Here is a 21,170-nt window from a genome sequence, read left to right as displayed (position 1 = left end):
GCTGCTTTGGTGCTTCAGGTCTTCCGCAGCAAGAAAAGACTGGTGTTATGATGCAGACTGGCTACCTTTATACCTGAGCATAATGACGTCAGTCTGGGCATCTGCCAGCCTGGGAGCCAGAAAGATTTTTCTCTGGTAGTCAGGCAGACTAAGGGCTTTCAGGGCAGGAAATCCCAATAGTCAGGACTGCAACAGTGAAACACGAATATCATACAAAGATCCAGTCAAGTACGTTTTCTTTTCTAGATGTCTTGCCTGTCCAAGCTGTGTGGGTGAATAACTGACTAACCTGACAGAGCTGTACTGATGGCAATCTTCCCAATAACGCAGAGGCCACCCAGGGCAGTGCCCTTAAAGCTGCTATGAGTCATGAGCCAGTTTAAACAGGAGAAATTAGATTAGTTGTTAATGCAGGTTTTAACCAAATTCCTGTAACAACTAATATGGCAGGCTGATAGAAGTGTGTGTGTTGCCTGTATTACTGCTAATACTCCTATCATTCAAGGTACTTTCTTGATGCAATGAAAATGTATGCAGTTTTTTTTTTTTTAATGGAGCGGGCACAGTTATTCATGGGACCAAGGTTCAAATGGGGAAATCCTGAAAGTAGCAGGAAGATGGAATAAGGAGACAGAGTCCAATAAATGTTTAACTGGCTATCCTAAACACACACATTTTTTTCTTTTGTCAGCAAGGACTTGTTAGCAATATTTTTATACATTTTGCATCCAAGAAAGTGTATTATGTATGTGTTGCATGAAACAGTGTCTATTTTTTTTTCATTTAACAGTAACCTAGACATCTCTGATGTAGGGTAAGTTATACTACTTTATGCAAACAGTCTTGTAGGCTAGAGCCCAAAGGGTTAACAGCTACATACAGTCAGGTTCAACTTGTCTGTTTCAGTTTATTTTTGATTCTGAGGGAAAATATGGGCATGGCCATAATGGATATAAAAGACCACACTGCTCACTGGAGGGGGGTCACTAGAGTTAGCTGTCCTGGCTGACATGACTACTATTTTCCTTCTAAGTTATCACTAGGACTCAGACAGCATGTGTGGTATACAATAAAACAGGCTAATGGTACTCAGAACGATGTGCTGCTACATGGATGGCAGAGTATGGTTACTTAGGTGTGTGTGTGTGTGTGTGTGTGTGTGTGTGTGTGTGTGTGTGTGTGTGTGTGTGTGTGTGTGTGTGTGTGTGTTTGTGTTCCCTTTTCCAGAGGAGTAGAGAGTTGTCAGAGAGCCAGAGGAGATGATGGACTACTGTCTGATGATGATTATTAGAGATCTTGAAGCAATGTCTTCTTGGCAGTTCTCAATGAACATTTCTGCTGAGTGTGAAACTTACTGTGACCTTCTTGGGTCTGTGTGGTGAACAGTTACACAGACCTCCAAATCTTTCACGAAAGCTACCACTCCACGTCATACTATAAGAATAAAAACTCAGGCAACATAGCACCAATTAGGGTATCTGAACAAACTAAATACAGTAAGTATAAATACAGTAAATGGTATGTTGCTACAACAAGATGTTAATAAAAGCATTACATCAGAAGTAGATGCACTAAAAAACTACTGATACAATATTTCAAGGACAGTACTCCTAGCATTTCTAAAACAGAAAGAACTAAAGGATTAGTACAAATAGGAAAACAAATTTGTGAGCTGTGTTATGCTTATTTTAGCATGATGGGATCTTGGACTTTTAGGAACTTAGTTGTTACACGTGTGTGCTGAATTTTCCAAAAAAAAAAACAAAAACAAAGCCTTCTTGCATTTGCTTTGTGAGTAACTTTTGTCTTTCACTACCATGGATCACTGATTCTTGATTGTAACAAAACTGCACATAACTGGTGAACCACAAGATAAAATGTTCATTCCCTACTCGAGTCCCCCTTCTTCCCCCAAGGAGAATCAAGGTGGTAACATCAAAATGTCACAGTATGCTTGCATTAGGGTAAAATATATGGTGGCATCTCACAAAACAAAGAAAAGCAATGCCTTTTATGTACAGTTTTTTCTGGCTTTATTTAAAATTGCCACTGTTAATACTGTAACAAATGCTGACAGCAATTCAATTACATTTTAGTACTCGTGTGTTTTTCTCCTTTTTACAGTTCTACTTTGTGTGTTTCTGCTGATAGCTTCCAACACAAAAAAGACAACTATTTTCAAAGATATTTTGTTTCTGAAGCCACCCTTTTCTTTTGCCAACAAAATTTCAAGAAGCACAACCACTTGACAGTTTTTATATTTGTTTTTCCTTCTTCTAAATCTGCCCAAAATGGCCCCATTATCATTCATGTAGCAGCATTCTTCAGGGGTCTGTACAAAAATAATGCTGGCGTTTAGAAAAAAAAAAGTCTCGGGTAGCAGAAAAGCTTGGGGTGGTTCCAACGTGCTTATTTTCGTGCAATTATATAGATCAGTACCACTTTTTAATAATACAAGAGGTTAACTTCAGACTTCTGAAGAGGCAAAAGGATTAGAAATGACAAAACTTGGACTCAGCCATTCAAGCTGTAACCATTTCACCACAAAAGCAGTCCACCTCACTCAATGAGTGTAAAATGCTTAACTTGCTGTCCTTTAAGATGGGTCTCGGTGGGGTGTGGAGGGTTATCAAACACTTCCATCAGGGTGGAGGGATATCAATGCTATGGTCTCTCTTGGCACTCAATACCCATTCAACCAGTCCATTCAATAACATCAATTTTTGACTCCCTTCTTTACCAGACTTTAACATGCCTCATTTTAAACTACTGCCTCCCCCAACTCTGCATTATTAAAGACATACCAAATAAAAATACTGATCAGTCACAACAGTATAATGACATTTTTACACTGATGCCATAATGGTATATCTAATTAATGAGCCTAATAACTTGCTCAGTGAGCCACAGGCATGTGCCATCTCTGCAGGTAGTCTGCAATAAAATCCCCACTCTGTCCTGACAGGCCATATGAGTAGAATAAAGACTTGTGCAAGGTTAAGACAGCGAGACTCCTGCTCTTTTAAATCTCCACAACAGTTGTTAAAGAGTAACAAAGGCAGCAGATGGTACTATTATGTTTTTTTAAATCAATGAATCACCCACCCCCAGGCTTCTATACCCTTGTCCACCAAGACGGACTAATCATGAAGCTCAAAACTGTTCTGTTACAGTTATGAAAATGTCAACAATCTCTATGTACAGAGACAATCCTTGTATAACAGGAGCAGCAGTTCACTATACTGCTTCATGCCACCTCTTCTCCCCTTTACTGCTTTAAAGAAAAAGGAAGATACAGAGTGCTGTAAAGCCTTCACATTGTCTCAGGCATATAAGCCCAACTCGCCGATCCAAAGTGGGCAAGATTTCCAACGGTACAAAACGCGGAACTCTCGTAACTCAGGATAAGTTAACCAGGTCACTCAGCGCTTAGACCTTCTCTTGCTGATTTCTTCCTGCATTAACAGTCTCAATGCTACTTTCATGCGTTTATCGAGGTTGTTGTGCAGAGACACCCTTTCCACCACTTGATCTGGATCATCATTCTTGAAATTAAAAAAAAAAAAAGAAAATACCAAATTAACCAAAAGAATATCATTTTCACTGCAAAAGGCTTAAGGCTGCTCAACAGCATGCACTTCACTTATCTAACAGACAAAATTATATTACTACTACTACTGTAACAACTACTTGAATTTATAAATCTTTACATGTACCTTACTCATTTTGTAGCAACTGTTCAATGGTTTTCAACAGTAGATATTTGAGTAGGGGGATCACTGCTGCAGTCATACTTCATGACTGGATTTCTACCACATTTTAATACATATGCAGGCCAGAACTCTAAAGCAGAGCAGACATCCCCTCCCTGACTGCCACATCACCTTCCACAAGCAAAGATGTTGGCTGGAACTCGCTCTTAAAGTGGACAAAACTCATGCCATCTTCAGTTATTTTTTTTTATTACGGAGAGTCACAAACAAATGTGCCTATGCCCACAAAAAGTAAAGAGGAGAAGTTAGAAAAGTCATTAGGAAGAGTTTAGAGTGAGCCTTAAAACTTGTCATACAAAATATTTCCACAGAAAATCATAGTAAAGGAATCAGGAAGAAGGCAGAAAAAAAAAGTTAGGACTCATGTCCCACTCAACTATACACAATTATATGCAAGAAAGGTAATGTTTTCAGCCAATGAAAACACTGACAGGAAACTAATGAAACTAGCAGGACCATATTCTGCCTTTTACGTTCTCTCTCTCTCTCTCTCTTTGTAAAGCATGCAAATAACTACACTCTAAACTGTTGGACATATTGGAAATAATTGAGTTCCCAGAGGTATTGTGAGGCTGAGACTGATGCCATGGATGGTGGACCTCTCCAACAATGGAACGTCCATATTTCTTGTAACGCCCACTCAAGAGGGCTTAACCCACTTTCTAAACAGAGGTAAACACTAAAATGTTTATTTACATTTTAAACATTATAACATTTTATATTCTTCTGCATAAAATAGTTCCTCTGCCTGAATTATTTTTGGCATAGTGCAGAGCGAAGTACAGCTCTTACAGCATCGTGAATAAACTTATTTTTTGCTTGATTTTACGACAGTTCTGGAATACTTTTACAGGAGTGTAACAATGATTGCTTGTTCTTTTTTTTATTTTTTTACTATACAAGTTAGAGGAAAGTAAGTAAAGCAGTTTAACAAATGGTGTGCATGATAAGCAGTCTGTGGCAGCAGTATGCTTACTTTGCCACTACAAGTAAAGAAAATATAGTCAGCTTGTCACTACAAGTACAAAAAACTGTTAATTTTACTACAGTTGATGTGAGCATCATGTCTTCTCAATTACAACTGACAAACTAAACACACTGTTTCTAACTAATATAATTTTTCTCAACTCCCATTTTAATAGAACAAAATTTATATATAAAAAAGTAGTATAAAAACATTTTTTTTACATATACTGAGAAGCAATGTGCATGGCTTTTACATAGCAGTTCTCTTCTACATTACTCATTAGTGTGCTACCACTTTAAAATATTTCAAATAAAAGAGTGACAGGCATAAGTATTTGGTGCAAGATATCAAAAAGGGCTGTGAAATGACAGAAAAAGTACAGTTGCGTACCTACCATAAATGTAGATGTTCGAGTGTATTCACTGTTGCAGTCATTACACTTGGGTTATCCTGCTGGCAGGCGACACCCGTAGTCGGCCCGAGTTCCAAAGTCTTGGTCCGGCGTCGGTTGCTGTCGCCTCTTCCCTGACGTCAGTGCGCCAGGGGTATAAAAGCTGCAACCGACGCCATTTTTTTCATTTTTTCTTGCCCCAGATGTCTGGTGCCCCCGGATATGAAGGCTGTAAAGATAAAAATATGCCAAACAACCATGCATATATCATAAAAACATTTTCTTCTTCTAAAAACAAATACACCACATAGGTTGTATAGCGTTGAGAAGTACAGAACAGTCCCAGCAAAGAGGAGGATGGTGGGTGGGTAACCAGGACTGCAACAGTGAATACACTCGAACATCTACATTTATGGTAGGTACACAACTGTACTATTTGATTGTGTTTCACTGTTACGGTCATTACACTTGGGTAGAATCCCAAAGCTTAGGCAGGGTGGCTGGGTCTAGATTGGATTTGGCGAGTCTAACAAGCCCTGCAGAACTGCAGTGGCAAAGCCTGCTCTGGATTTGGAGTAGAGAGGTAGGTGGTAGTGCTTGGTAAAAGTGTGCACTGAGCTCCAGGTTGCAGCTTCTAATATGTCTTTGGTTGGTACCCCTCTGGGGAAAGCTGCTGAAGTGGCTGCTGCTCTGGTAGAATGAGGCCTAATGCCCTTAGGCACAGATTTGCCATGTTGTGCATAACAGAAGTGGATGCAGTCTCCTATCCATTTGGAGATTGTCTGCTTTGTAATAGGTTTTCCTTGTGATCCTGCAGCATATGCTACAAACAGTTGCTCAGTTTTTCTGAAAGCTTTTGTTTTGTCCAAGTAAAATTGTAGCTGCCTGTGAATATCCAAAGAGTGCGGAAGTCTTTCCCCTTTAGTCTGGGGATTTGGGTAGAAAGTAGGCAAATGAATAGTTTGGTTTAAGGCCACATTGGAGACCACTTTTGGAATGTATGTTGGGTTCGTCCTTAGAGAAACCCTGTCCTGGTGAAAAATGAGGAAAGGTTCCACGGCCATCAATGCCTGTAACTCTGAAACTCTTCTTGCCGAAGTTATTGCTAGGAGCAGAGCAGTTTTCCATGACAAGAATTTTAGATCAGCTGTGCTGGCTGGTTCAAAAGGAGGCAGTGTTAGTTTTTCTAAAACAAAATTGAGGTCCCAAGTAGGTACTGGTGCTCTCCTAGGGGGTCTTATATTCTTTGCCCCTCTGATGTACTGTCGTAGTAGAGGATGTGAAAAAAATAGGAGGATCCGTATTGTAATGAGCTGAAATGGCAGAGGCATGGATCTTAATAGAAGAAAAAGATAGGCCTTTGTCCAACATCTCAGTCAGGTATTGTAAAATCTGAGGCATATTAGGGACCAGTGGGTTGAGGCCTTGTGCCTGGTTCCAAGCAGAGAATCTCTTCCATTTTTCTGCATAAGATTTCCTAGTGCTGGGTCTCCTGGCTTCCAAAATTCCATCCATAACAGCTTTAGAGAGAGGTGCAGTCTGAGTGGCTACATTATCTGCCATGCTGCCAGGTTTAAGGTTCTGAGTTGACTGTGCAGAATCTGATTGTTTTGCTGTGTCAGAAGATGAGGGATTTGAGGTAGAGGCCAAGGCGGGCCTTGGGACAAAATCTTTAGGATTGGGTACCAGTGCTGGAGTGGCCAGTCTGGTGCAATCAGGATCATTTTTGGCCACTCTTGTCTGACTTTTAGAAGCACCTTGGTGAGAAGAGGCATCAGAGGGAAGGCATAGACTGTCAGATTTTTCCAGTTGAAAGATAGAGCATCCACTTTCCATGCTTGAGAGTGATAAGTCCTTGTGCAAAATTTCTGTAATTGGCAATTGTGAGGGGAGGCAAACAGATCTATGTCTGGGTGTTCCCATTCCCTTGTTATCATGTTGAACACTTGTGGATTTAGCTTCCATTCATGAGGCTCCATGAGATTTCTGCTTAGTTCATCTGCCAGTGTATTTTTTGTTTCTGGAAGGAATTGTGCTTGCAGATGTACCTGGTAAGTCAGTGCTGTGTTCCACAAAGTCATGGCTTGTCTGCATAGGGGGTAGGAATGTGTGCCCCCTTGCTTGTTTATGTACCACATAACTGTGGCATTGTCCGTCTTTATTAATAATTGTCCTGGACGTATTAGGTCCTTGAAGGCTGTCAGGGCATTCTGTACAGCTAGCATCTCTTTTTGATTGATGTGAAGATGCAGTTGTTCCTTGGCCACGTGCCCTGAATACATTTTCCTGCCATATGTGCTCCCCAGGCGTAATCCGATGCATCCGTTGTTATTGTCTGCCTGGCTGTAGGTAAGGTGAAAGGCTGTCCCTTGTGGTGACAGACCTGTGACCACCATCAACACTCCTGTTGTAGGCAGGGAATCAAGGTTATGATTGTCTCTAGGCTGTGACAATGCTGAGTCCAAACACTTTTTAGATACCATTGTAGTTTCCTCATATGCAGTTTGGCATATGGAATTAGTAGAATGCAAGATGCCATGAAACCCAGGGCCTGCAGAATTTTTCTTGCAGGGAGCTGGGTCTTTGTTGCCATCATTTGAAAGTAATAAGTCAGTTGCCTTTGTTTGTCTGGTGTGAGATAAGCCATCTGGGTAGTTGTATTCAAGCTTGCACCCAGGAATATTATCTCTTGAGAGGGCACTAGTTTTGGTTTCTTTTCGTTTACTGTGTACCCTAGGCAAATTAGTCATCTTTTTACAAACTCCAGGTGCTTTAGAAGAATGTCCTTGCTCTCTGCTTGAATAAGGCAGTTGTCCAAGTAGGGATATATTTGAATTCCTTTTTGCCTGCAAAATGCAATTACTGGTGCCAGGCATTTTGTGAAGACCCTGGGCGCAGTAGATAAGCCAAAGGCAGTGCAGAGAATTGATAATGCATTGAGCCTGCTATAAATCTGAGGTATCTTCTGCACGATTGTCTGATTGGGACGTGCAGGTATGCCTCCTTGAGATCCAAAGTAACTAGCCAAGCCTTTTTGCCCAGCATGGGCAAGAGTTGTTGTAGTGTTAACATTTTGAATTTTGGAACATCCAGGAAAGTATTTAGGATTGACAGGTCCAGTATTGGTCTCCATGCTTTGTCCTTTTTGGGTACTAGAAAAAGTTGTGAGTAAAATCCTTGGCCCTGTTCTTCTTGTGGGACATTTTGAATAGCTCCCATATCCATAAGAGCTGCAATCTGTTTTTGTGCCTCTGCCCATTTGTTTTGAGGCAGGTTTGGCATACCTTTTGGTTTTGGAAGCGTGTGGAAGTGGAACCTGTACCCTTGAGAAACTATATTCAACACCCATTGGTCTTGGGTGATCATGTGCCAATTTTTTGAGAAAAGTGCTAGCTTTCCCCCTAGGGGTGCTGTCAACTGGTAAGTGCTTGGTATTTGCAGAGGGAAGTCATTGTGACTGTTTTCTATAAGGTTGTGATTTGTCTTCTCCTCCTTTGGGGGTTAAAGAACCCCATTGTTTAGGTCTGTAGGAGCCTTGGGGCTGAGATCTGCCTCTTGGGCATCTGAATCTGCCTCTTTGTGGCCTGTCTGACACTGGAAAGGACCAGTTTTTTGAAGGACAGTTCCTGCTAAATCTAGGTGGCTGAACCTGTAAGAAATCTTTCACATTTTGCATTGACTTTGCTTTATCCTCCATTTTCTTTAAAACCTCTTCTGCCTTAACACCAAACAAAGTATCATGCTGTAGTGGAGCATCCAATAATTTCATTTTAACATGGTCAGGTAAACTTTGTTCTTTCAACCAAGCATGTCTTTGAATAACTGAGCTTGTAACTGTGGCTCTACAAGCAGCCTCTAATTAATCAAAACCACACTGCAGAGTATGCTTTCCCACTTGTTCAACTGCATGCAATAAATCCTGCATTTCTTTACAGTCAGGACCTTCTGTATTTGCAACCATTTTCTGCTTTAACAATGACATGAGATACTGCTGAAATTTAAGCATGTGAAACTGACAGTTTAAAGCTCTTACAGCTAAAGTAGCAGAAGTGTAAACTTTTTTCCTCCATCTGTCCAGAGCTCTGGAATCACTATCTGAGGGACAGGATTTTTGGCAGTGGAAGCTTTAACCCCTTTTGGACCCTGACAAATAGTTTCTGGGTCCACAGCGTGGTTTTTGTAAAGAAATTTATGAGAGTCAAGGACTCTGTAGTACCTGTCTGGCTTTACTGGTGCAGGGGGTAAAGAATCTGGAGACAGACTGGATACAGAAAAACATCATCAACAATATCAAGCACGGGGGGATAGCCAAGGGCCTGTGCTGAGGCAATAGAAGGAAAGCTCTGAGCCTTTTCTTGGATTCTGAGTAATCCTGGCTCTCCCAATGGAAGTGTTCCCTCATGGTGTGCAGGGTTTCCCCAAAAGACTAATTCTCAGGCGGTGAGGCTGAAGGAATGGACTCTTCAGCATCAGAGTCCTCATAGGGAGGGAGAGAATAGCCCTGGTCAGAGGAAGAATCAGAAGAAATGGAAACCTGATCAGAGGAATCATAATCAGTGTCTTGCCTAGGCCTTTTGTCAGGAGGGGGATGGAAGCCCCTGATTAAAGTAATAAGGTCTTCGGCCATTTTTAAGCATCTGTTTCTTAGGCATGGATGACTGTTCTGGAGAATGCTGCACTTGTTTCTTTGTCTTTAATGGTGTTTTTGACTTTGCCTTTGTTGCTGTAGTAGCTTTAATTGTAAGCTGTGAAGGTCTGAAAACACCCTCAGAAGCTGGTGCCTGCTCAGCGGCTCCAGACCCATCTGAGGGTATATTTTCCGTAGGCCCAATACCTTGAGTTTCCACAGGCCTCAGTGTCTCCACATGGCTGTTGGTTGCGGCCTGTGGCTCTGAGGTAGCGGGTGTCAGGGGCTGCGAAAGCGCCTCACTGAGAACTGGCGACAGGCCTAGAAGTGGCTTCATCGTCGGTTTTGGACCTTGGATGCCTGTCTTTTTCTTTGTCTTTGCGTTTTTTATACATTCCGGTCGTCGGTTGTTCTGACGGCATTATGTAATTAAATCTTCGTCCAAAATAATGTAAAGCAAAATCAAACGTTTAATAGTGCGTTTATTAAATCTAGCACAAAACCGACAACTAGTGACGTCGTGGTCAGGGTCTAGGCAAGGAATGCAGTAAAAGTGGAAGTCCTTATGAGGTAATTGCTTCCTGCAAGAAATACAATTATTAACTTTTACTGACATCAGTCTGGAGCAAGAAAAAGTTTCCCCAACGGGGTCCTTAGCTTTACTGAATACGTCGGCCGACCGGCACTTGCGAACTGCTTATGCTTCACGCACTGCGCGGCAAGAAAGACTGAAGAAAATGGCGTTGGTTGCAACTTTTATACCCCTGGTGCACTGACTTCAGACAGCAACCGACGCCAGACCAAGACTTTGGAACTCGGGCTGACTACGGGTGTCGTCTGCCAGCAGGATAACCCAAGTGAAATGACTGCAACAGTGAAACACGATGAACATCAACCTCCTTGCATTCGTGTGGGTTTCTCCAGGTGCTCCCGTTTCCTCCCACATTCCAAAGACATGCACCTGCAGCATTTTCCCCAGGCCACGCTGAAAATGGGCTCTGTTCCAGTCAGAATTTCCCGGTAAGCAAATGTTTGTTAATAATCATAATAATAATAATAACAGTAATAATAATAATAATAAATTGTGTCTTAAGATTGGTGCGGCTGTTATACAAAACAATGAATGAGTTGTTTTACTACAGTTTTACTGATGTTTTGACTTATTTTTGTAAATATCTTTCTAGCAAGTGCAAAAGCTTGTGGCGTTACGAACAGCTTCTACAGTAACACATGAACTCATAGCCACAGTCAATTTTATTTTTTAATGAGCCTCCAAACTCAGTGGCATAATTAGTCATTCTTTTTATTTTTTTTTAACTAGGCTCTCCCTGCACATCAGTGTACAATTTGCAAGTGTCACTTTAGAAACTGGCATGCCTTTTTTACTTCAGAGAAAGAGATGAACAATTGGTCTGACTTTCTGAAATCTTTAGTTCTATGGAGACAGAATCTGAGTTGTCTATGCACATCCAGTTGGTGGAGTCTATACTCTGCCTTGTTGCTATGATTGGGAAAAAAGACTGGAAGCTCAATAGATTGGTTTAGATTGGATTGAGAACAAACCTTAGGTACAAATGACAGATTAGTTCTTAGCAATACCCTATCCTTATGGAAAATCAAATATGGTGGTTTGATTGATAGTGCTTGCAACTCTGACACTCTTCTTGCAGATGTTATCGCTACTAGAAGTATAGTCTTCCAAGAAAGGAATTTGAGGTCACAAGATGAGGAGGGTTCGAATGGCGGCAATGTTAGATGAGACAGGACAAAATTTAAATCCCAAGGAGGAAGTGTTTTTTTTAAAGGAGGTCTCAATAAAGAAGTGCCTTTTAAAAATGCTTTACACAATCTGTGTGACATTAGGTTAGGAGAAAATTCACCAGTGTGGAAATTTGAGATTGTCGCCAGTTGGACTCTAATTGTAGCTGCGGCAGAGCCTTGTTGGAATAGTTCAGTAAGAAATTCTAAAATCAAGTGAATTGGAGCAGAGAAGGGGTCAATGTTTCTTGTGTGTGCCCAGTAGGAGAACCTCTTACATTTACTAGTATATAATTTTCTGGTAGAATCTTTATGAGAGGATACCAAAATGTGTCTGACTGCTGGAGTGAAGTCTTGAAGCCTGACTAAGTTTAGAAGTGGAGCAGCCATGCTATCAAATTGATGGTGGGGAGAGAAGGATGAAGTGTTCCTGATGTATGGGTAAGAAGGTCTGGAACTGGGTCCAGAACCCAAGGCTTCTCCTGCAGATGAGGCCAGAGGAAGGGGAACCAAATCTGACGAGGCCAATATGGGGCAATTAGAATCAGCCTGTTTCCTGAGGATTTTGCTTTCTGGATGACTTTGGGTATGAGGGAAAATGGGGAAAGGCATAAAGAAGTCCCAAGGGCCAATCGTGAACAAGTGCATCTCTCGGTGTCTCCCCCGGAGGGGGGATTAGGGCAAAGTAGCTACTAAATATGGTATTCATAGGAGTGGCAAAAAGATCGCAGCAAGGCTGGCCCCATTTCCGGAAAATCTCTTCTGCTATGCTCTGATTTAGAGACCACTCGTGAGGCATTAATACTGCCCTGCTGAGCTTGTCTGATACCACGTTGGATTTCCCCAGGATGTGCATTGCTACTAGAAAGCGTTGGGAAGAGATTGCCCATTACCAAACTCTCAAAGCCTCTCAACAAAGTGGGTATGATCTGGTTCCTCCTTGTCTGTTTATGTACCATGCCACCGACATATTGTCTGACTGGATTGCAACTGTCCCTAGTGGAAGAGAGTCGTGGAGTGCCTGCAATGCCAGAAGCACTGCTCTCATCTCTAGAACACTGATGTGCAAATGGGCCTCGTGGTCTTGCCATATGCCTTGGACAGTCCTTCCCAGATAATGCCCCCCCCCCATCTGGGAAGTGTTTGTGGTCACTGTAGCAACAGGTTGTTATGGAATAAAGGGTCTCCTGATGGTCATATGACTGGACTGAGTCCACCACCGTAGATCCCTCTTGCATGACTCTGTTATTCTGATCAGATGGGACATAAAAGGTTCATATAGCGACCACTGAAAAAACAGGAGCCATTGAAGGATTCTCATATGCATCCTTGCAAGAAGAACTAGAGTTATGGTTGAAGCCATGGTTCCTAGAAATTTCAGAACTACCTTTGTCTTTACATTGTCCTTGGGAAGAAGGTGGAGTATCTGCTGTCTGAGGGCAGAAATTCTGTTTGGTGGAAGACATGCTTTCATAGAAACAGTGTCTAGGTCTGCACCTATGAAGGTAATATGCTGACAGGGCAACAAGGCAGATTTTTGCAAACTGACTGTTATGCCTAGCTGAGCACAAATTTCTAATGTTACATCCCTAGCTTGTTGAAGTAGATGCTTGGGGGTGGTAGTTAGGAGCCAGTCGTCCAGATATGGAAACACCTGGAATCCAAGACGTTTCAAGTGAGCCGTTACAACTGCCATGGATTTGGTGAACACTCTGGGCTGTATTGAGACCAAAGGGCAGAGCTCGTAACTGATAATGACTGGCTCCCAGCCAGAAGCGTAAATGACTCATTGATGCTCTGTCCATTTTTATGTGGTAGTACACATCATGGAGGTATATTGAGCACATCCAATCATCTTTCCCTAAGAAGGGAAGTATTGACTGCAGTGGCACCATTCAGAACACTGACTTTTTGATAGATTAGTTCAGTTTGCTGAGATCCAATATGGGTCTCCAGTCCCCTGTTCTTTTTGGCACTAAAAAGAATCTTGAGTAAGTTCTGAATCCTATTTGGACTGCGGGGAATATTTGGATGACTCTTTTGTCTAGCAACTTTTGAATTTCTGTAGTTGCTTGCTCCCTTAGACTGGGTGGAACATCTGGGATTGTTCTGATATGTGGGAGAGGATGGCAAAAGGGAATGGAATAGCGTCTGGCTATTATGATTTGTACCCACTTGTCTTTTGTGATATTTTGCCAGGCTTCTGGGTACAAAGACAAATATTCCCTGACTGCCTCCAGAGTAGAGCTGACAGGCCTCCTTTCAGGAGTGCTGGTAGGGACGCCCGCAAAAGGAATTATGGTCACCCTGGTTTTGTGGACCTCTTCTGCTCTAGGATGACATCTACTACTGTTGCCTCCCCCTCTGCCCCTGGGGAATGATTCACCTTGTGCATCTTGGAAAGCTCCCTGGGATCTTTTGAACCACATTTTCCCACTCTTCTGACCTTTACGGTAAGGTCTTGAATGTACTGAAAAACGTACTCCAATGGCAGAGAGAGTTTTTCCTTCCTGCTCGCATCTGGTGAGTGTGTCTTTAACTTTAGGTCCAAAAAGTGAGGAACCATCAAAAGGGCATTGGTAAAGGTAGACTTAAAAGGTTCCACAAAATTACACAAGCGCATCCAGGAGTGTCTCTTCAGGGAAACTCCTGAACCCGCTGCCCTACTCACTCCATCCGCTGTGTATGATGTCAGTCTCATGGAGAAGTTGACGATGGAAGTTAAGGTGGACAGCTGGGAGGTGACTTTCTCTGTCACCCCCTCAGCCAACGAACCTTGTAGAGCAGCTCCTAGCTCCTTCAGGAGATCTCTTTGTAGCCTTGTAAACTGTGTAAGGTAGTTCAGCGATCTGACTGTAAAAGTCACTGACGAAAAGATACGCTTGGTTTATCAATGATAATTACATCTGCCAGTTCCGAAGGCAGTAGAGCAGAGGAGGTCAATGCTTGTGAAATTTTAGTCAATTTTTCAGTAGGCTCAGACTGAGCCGAAGAGACTGGGGATGGCCTTTTGGTTGGTTTGTCCTTTGTAAAGGAAGAGGACTTACTGGACGAGGTAGAAGAAGAACTCTGTAGAGTTTCCTCAAAGGTTGGTTTCAACAGTCCTTTGACAATCAGTTTATTTTTCCTCTCCTGTAGAACACGAGCGCAAAAGGAGTGGCAGAATGTGCAGGTTTCCTGAAGATGGACTGCTCCTAAACAGTAAATGCAAACACTATGTCCATCCTTAATGGACATTTTTTGGGAGCACTTTTGGCATTTCATAAAGCCTGAAAGCTTATGTTCCTTCTCCCTGGTTTCCTTAGACATGGTAGGGATGAAGTAATCCTAGAACAACTATAAAACTAAGTAAAACCACACAGAAAAAAGCATGTCTAGACCAGGAAATTATTAATACATGCAGCACATCTAGTGAAGCTAAAGGAAAGGGAAATAACTTGGTGTTTAACTAAACTAACAATAGGTCCTCTAATTTAAATGGACCTAGTAGCTATCAGAAAGGAAAAAGTACAGCTTTGTACCTACCATAAATGCAGATGTTTGAGTGTTCACACTGTTGCAGTCATCACACTTGGGTTATCCTGCCATCAGGCGGCCCCGCAGTCGGCCCGAGTTCCAAAGTCTTGGTCTGGCATCGGTTGCTGTTGCTTCTTCCCTGATGTCAGTGCGCCAGGGGTATATAAGATGCATCCGACGCCATTTTCTTCAGTTTTTCTTGCCCCAGATGTCAGTTGCCCCCAATAGGTAGGCAATACATATTGTTATATAAAAATATAAAAATAAAACAATACCTTCTGTCACAAGCAAATACACCACAGAGGTTGTATAGGATAGAACAGTACAGATAAGTCCAGCTAGTTCAGAGGGGATGGAGGGAGGATAACCTGGACTGCAGCAGTGTGAACACTCGAACATCTACATTTATGGTAGGTACAAAACTGTACTATGTTCATCGTGCTACACTGCTGCAGTCATCACACTTGGGTTGAATCCCAAAGCTAAGGATGGGTGGTGGAACTAAACAGGGTTTGGAGAGGCTAGTAGGCCCTGCAGAACTGCAGTGGCGAAGCCAGCTCTGGTTTTAGAGTATAGAGGTAAGTGATAGTGCTTGGTGAAGGTGTGCACTGAACTCCAAGTTGCAGCCTCCAAAATATCCTTGGTTGGTACCCCTCTGAGGAAGGCTGTTGATGTTGCTGTAGCCCTGGTGGAATGGGGCCTGATGTTACCAGGCACAGATTTCCCATGGTGTGTGTAGCAGAAACGGATGCAATGTCCTATCCATTTTGAAATGGTCTGTTTTGAGATAGCTTTTCCTTGAGATCCTGCAGCATAAGATACAAAGAGCTGGTCAAATTTTCTGAAAGCCTTAGTTTTACCCAAGTAGTAACTTAATTGCCTGTGAATGTCCAAAGAGTGTAGGAGATTTTCCCCTTTGTTCTGAGGGTTTGGATAAAAGGTGGGCAAATTAATGGTTTTCCCCTTTGTTCTGAGGGTTTGGATAAAAGGTGGGCAAATGAATGGTTTGGTTTAGGGCCACACTGGATACCACCTTTGGCATAAAGGAAGGGTTAGTTCGTAAAGAGACTCTGTCTTGATGAAAAATGATGAAAGGCTCCACTGCCATTAGGGCCTGCAGTTCTGAGACTCTTTGTGCTGAAGTTATTGCTAGCAGCAGGGCAGTTTTCCATGATAGGAACTGTAGATCAACTGTGAAAGCTGGTTCAAAGGGCAGAAGTGTAAGCTTTACCAAAACAAAGTTGAGATCCCAAGTTGGTGTTGGTGCTCTCTGGGGCGGTCTTATGTTCTTAGCCCCTCTGAGGAACTGTCTTAGTAATGGATGTGAAAATATAGGAGGACCCGTGTTGTATTGAGCTGAAATAGCTGAGGCATGGATCTTAATAGAAGAGAAGGAAAGTCCTTTGTGCAACATCTCATTTAAATATTGAAGAACCTGAGGAATATTTGGGACAAGGGGATTTTGGCCTTTAGCCTGGTTCCAGGCGCAGAATCTTTTCCATTTGTCTGAATAGACTTTCCTCGTGCTGGGCCTCCTAGCCTCCAGAATGACGTCCTTCACAGCTTTAGAGAGAAGTGTTGACTGGTTGTTTAGGCAATTTGCCATGCAGCCAGATTTAAAGTCTTGAGCTGGCTGTGTAGAATCTGATTGTTTTGTTGAGTGAGCAGGTGAGGAATTGTCGGTAAATTCCATGGTGGGCCTTGAGCCATGTTCTTTAGTATTGGATACCAGTGTTGGCGTGGCCAGTCTGGAGCAATGAGTATCATTTGTGGCCTCTCTAATCTGGCTTTCAGCAGCACCTTTGCCAGAAGAGGCAGTGGAGGAAAGGCATACACTGTCAATGTTTTCCAACTGAATGAGAGGGCGTCTTCCTTCCAAGCTAGTGTGTGGTATGTCCTTGTGCAGAATTTCCGCAGTTGGTAGTTTTGGGGGTAAGCAAACAGATCTATGTCTGGGCTCCCCCATTTTTGAGTTATCATTGCGAATACTTGTGGATCTAGTTTCCACTCGTGAGGATCTATGATGTTTCTGCTTAGAATAGATCGTCTGCCAATGTGTTTTTCTTTCCTGGCAGGAATTGTGCTTGTAGTTGAACTTGTTAGATCAGTGCTGTGTTCCACAAGGTCATTGCTTGTCTGCATAAGGGTTAGGAGTGTGTGCCCCCTTGCTTGTTTATGTACCACATCACTGTGGTGTTGTCTGTCTTTATTAGGAGTTGTCCTGGATGTAGGAGGCCCTTGAAAGCTGTCAGGGCATTTTGTACAGCTAGCATCTCTTTTTGATTGATATGGAGATGCCTTTGGTTTGCAGACCATTTGCATCTGTTGTTATAGTTTGCCTGGCTGTGGGTAAGGTAAAAGGCTGACCCTTGTTGAGGTGACATGCCTGAGCCCACCATAGAAACTCCTGTTGAAGGCAGGGAATGAGTGGAATTATTGTTTCCAAGCTGTGGCTGTGTTGGGTCCATACGCTTTTCAGATACCATTGTCATTTCCTCATATGCAGTTTTGCAAATGATATTAGTAGTATGCAAGATGCCATGAATCCCAAGGCCTGCAGAATTTTTCTTGCAGGGAGATGGGTCTTTGTTGCCATCATTTTGAAGTATTGAGTCAGTTGTCCTTGCTTGTCTGGCGTGAGATAAGCCATCTGGGCCGTTGTATTTAAGCTGGCACCCAGGAATATTATGTCTTGTGAGGGCACTAGTTTTGACTTCTTTTCGTTTACTGTGTACCCTAGGCAACTTAGTAGGTTTTTGACAAACGCCAGATGCTTTAATACAATGTCCTTGCTTTCCTCTTGAATAAGGCAGTCGTCCAGGTATGGATATATTTGAATCCCTCTTTGTCTGCAGTATGCCCAGGCATTTTGTGAAGACCCTGGGTGCAGTAGATAAGCCAAAGGGCAGTGCAGAGAATTGGTAATGGGTTGAACCTGCAATAAATCGGAGGTATCTTCTGCAATTTTGTCTGATAGGGACATACAGGTATGCCTCCATGAGGTCCAACATTACTAGCCAAGCCTTCTTGCCCAGCATGGGAAGAAGTTGCTGCAGTGTTAGCATCTTGAATTTGGGTACTTCCAGGTATGTGTTTAGAATTGAGAGGTCCAGAATGGGTCTCCAGGCTTTGTCCTTTCGGGGAACTAGAAACAGTCTTGAGTAAAATCCTTGTCCTTGCTCCTGTGTAGGAACCTGTTGAATGGCTCTCATGTCCATGAGAGCTGAAATTTGCTTTTGAGCCTCTGCCCATTGATTTGGTGGCAGGTTTGGCATTCCTTTTATCCTTGGCAAAGTGTGAAAGTGGAATCTGTATCCTTGAAATACAATATTTAGGACCCATTTGTCTTTTGTGATGATGTGCCAATTGTCTGCAAAAAGTGCTAGCTTTCCCCCCAAGGGAGCTGCCAAGAGTGTTTTGCTTGGTAGTCTGAGGGGTCTGAGTGTTTGTCTTCTGGTAGTTTGAGACCTGTCTTCTCCTCCTTTTTGGGTTGTGGCACTCCATTGTCGAGGCTGGTAAGTACCTTGTGGCTGGCCTCTGCCTCTTGGGCATCTGTATCTGCCCCTCTGTGGTCTGGCAGAAGCTGGAAAGGACCAGTTTTTGGTTGGCCAATTTCTGCTGAAACGAGGAGGTTGAACCTGTAAGAAATCCTAGACCGTCTGCATAGATTTTGCCTTATCCTCCATTTTCTTTAAAACTTCTTCTGCTTTTACACCAAATAAAACATCCTGCTGTAAAGGTGCATCCAATAACTTTGCTTTAACATGATCAGGTAAAGTTTGTTCTTTTAACCAAGCATGCCTACGTATGACAGACCCTGTCACAGCTGCTCTACAAGAAGCTTCCAATGAATCAAATCCACATTGCAAAGTATGTTTTCCCACTTGTTCAGCTGAATGCAACAAATCTTGCATTTCCTTGTAATCTGGCTGGTCTGTATGTGCGAGCATTTTTTGTTTTAATTGAGACATCAGATATTGTTGATATTTCAGCATGTGAAACAATTTAAGGCCCTCATAGCTACAGTAGCTGAGGTATATACTTTCTTTCCCCATCTGTCTAGTGCTCTAGAATCCCTTTCAGAGGGCACAGGATTTTTAGCCATAGAGGCCATAACCCCTTTGGGACCCTGGGAAATGGTTTCTGGGTCAGCAACACGGCTTTTATACAGGAATTTGTGTGAGTCAGGGACTCTGTAGTATCTGTCTGGTTTGGCTGGTGCTGGAGGTAGTGAATCTGGGTTAAGGCTAGATTCTGAATAAACATCATCCACAATATCTAACACAGGTGGAATAGCAAGTGGTCTGTGCTGGGGTAGTAAAAGGAACTCTCGGAGCCTTTTCTTAGAATCAGAGTAATCCTGGCCTTCCCAGTGGAAATGTTCCCTCATAGTATGTAAGGTTTCCCCAAAAGAGTAGTCTTCTGGGGGAGATGCAGAAAGGATAGACTCTTCAGCATCAGAATCTTCATAAGGGGGAAAGGAATATTCCTGTTCCACAGAAGAGTCTGAGGAAATTGAAACCTGGTCAGAGGAAGCGTAGTCCTCCTCCTGCCTTGGCCTTTTATCAGGAGGGGGATGGGAACCCCTGATTAGGGTAATTAAGTCTTCAGCCATCTTAAGCATCTGTTTCTTAGGCATGGGGCCTTGTACTGGAGACTGCTGTACAGTCTTCTTTGTTTTTAAAGGAGTTTTCAGTTTTGCATAGGATTTAATAGTGAGTGTAGTCGGTCTGAAGACACCTTCTGCAACTGAAGGCGTTTCAACTGCACCGGAATCTCCTTCAGGTATGGAGTCGGAAGGGCCTAAAGGTAAAGGTTGTGGAGGCCTAGCAATCTCCGCTTGTGAATCGGATGTCGCCTGGGGTTCGAAATCAGCGGTCGTCAGGGGCTGCGTAGGCGCCTCACTGAAAACCGGAGAACCAGCGACTGGCCTAGCAGAGGCCTCGGAGTCCAGTTTGGATTTTGGCTGCCTGTCCTTATCTTTGAGTTTTTTAGGCATTCCGTTCGTCGGTTGGCCCGACGGCATGGTATAATTAAATTTCCTACCAAAATAATGTCGGGAGAAATCAAACCGATGTTTAATAGTTCGTTTATTAAACCTAGCACAAAACCGACAACCTGTGACGTCGTGGTCTGGGCCTAGGCAAGGAATACAATAAGAATGAAAATCCTTATGAGGTATTTGCTTCCCACAAGAAATGCAATTGTTAACTTTTTCTGACATCGGACTGAGGCAAGAAAAGGTTCCCCAACGGGGTACTTAGCTTTATGAAGACTTCAGTCTGAAATTCGATTTGAAAATCTCAGGAGTTGGCCGGCTGGCACTTGCGAACTGCTTCTGCTTCGGGCACCGCGCCGCAAGAAAGACTGAAGAAAATGGCGTCGGATGCATCTTATATACCCCTGGCGCACTGACGTCAGGGAAGAAGCGACAGCAACCGACGCCGGACCAAGACTTTGGAACTCGGGCCGACTGCGGGACCACCTGACGGCAGGATAACCTAAGTGTGATGACTGCAGCAGTGTAACACGATGAACACAGACCACACTACTACTAGCCCTCTAACTTAAATGGGCAGTTAGCTCTCTAACTTAAACGCGCTAATAAGCTAACTAATTAACTAACTACAACAGTAAAAGCACACCACTACAGCTAAAGGCAACGGGATACACAATACAGGCCTAGCGAAAAAACAACGGCTAACAAGAAGCACAGCAACAGCGATAAATAAGCTAATAAGACTATGAAAAGCAGAGCACTCACAAAACTAACTACACTAACTAAACTAAGCAATTCTAAAGACTAAATATATATAGACTAAAAGTACAGTTTTGTACCTACCATAAATGTAGATGTTCAAGTGTTGACACTGCTGCAGTCATTACACTTGGGTTATCCTGCCATCAGGCGGTCCCGCAGTCGGCCCGAGTTCCAAAGTCTTGGTCCGGTGTCAGTTGCTATCGCCTCCTCCCTGACGTCAGTGCGACAGGGGTATATAAGATGCAGCCGACGCTATTTTCTTCAGTTTTTCTTGCCCCAGATGTCAGGTGCCCCCAGATAGGTAGGCAATTCAAATTGCTAGTAAACAATACAAAAGAAAAGCAAACAACCATTTTTAGTTACCAGCCAATATTTCC

General features: G+C 42.9%; 1 protein-coding gene across 1 annotated transcript in view; it reads right to left on the bottom strand.

Moving 5' to 3' along the window:
- Positions 1 to 2,002: 2,002 nt before the first annotated feature.
- The window catches only part of CCHR9.PART0H2orf68 (chromosome chr9.part0 C2orf68 homolog), a 460,237-nt gene continuing 441,069 nt past the window's right edge, over positions 2,003 to 21,170 (bottom strand). Inside the window, exon 4 of the mRNA XM_044084286.1 lies at positions 2,003 to 3,545. Coding sequence (XP_043940221.1) covers positions 3,423 to 3,545 — 123 coding nt within the window. The 3' untranslated portion in view covers positions 2,003 to 3,422. The remainder of the gene's footprint in view (positions 3,546 to 21,170) is intronic.

Source organism: Protopterus annectens, chromosome 9.part0 (genome assembly GCF_019279795.1).
Source record: "Protopterus annectens isolate FY-2018-M chromosome 9.part0, PAN1.0, whole genome shotgun sequence".
Taxonomy (NCBI): domain Eukaryota; kingdom Metazoa; phylum Chordata; order Ceratodontiformes; family Protopteridae; genus Protopterus; species Protopterus annectens.
Note: the sequence above shows the minus strand (reverse complement) of the source record. Positions and strands in the feature narration are given on the sequence as shown.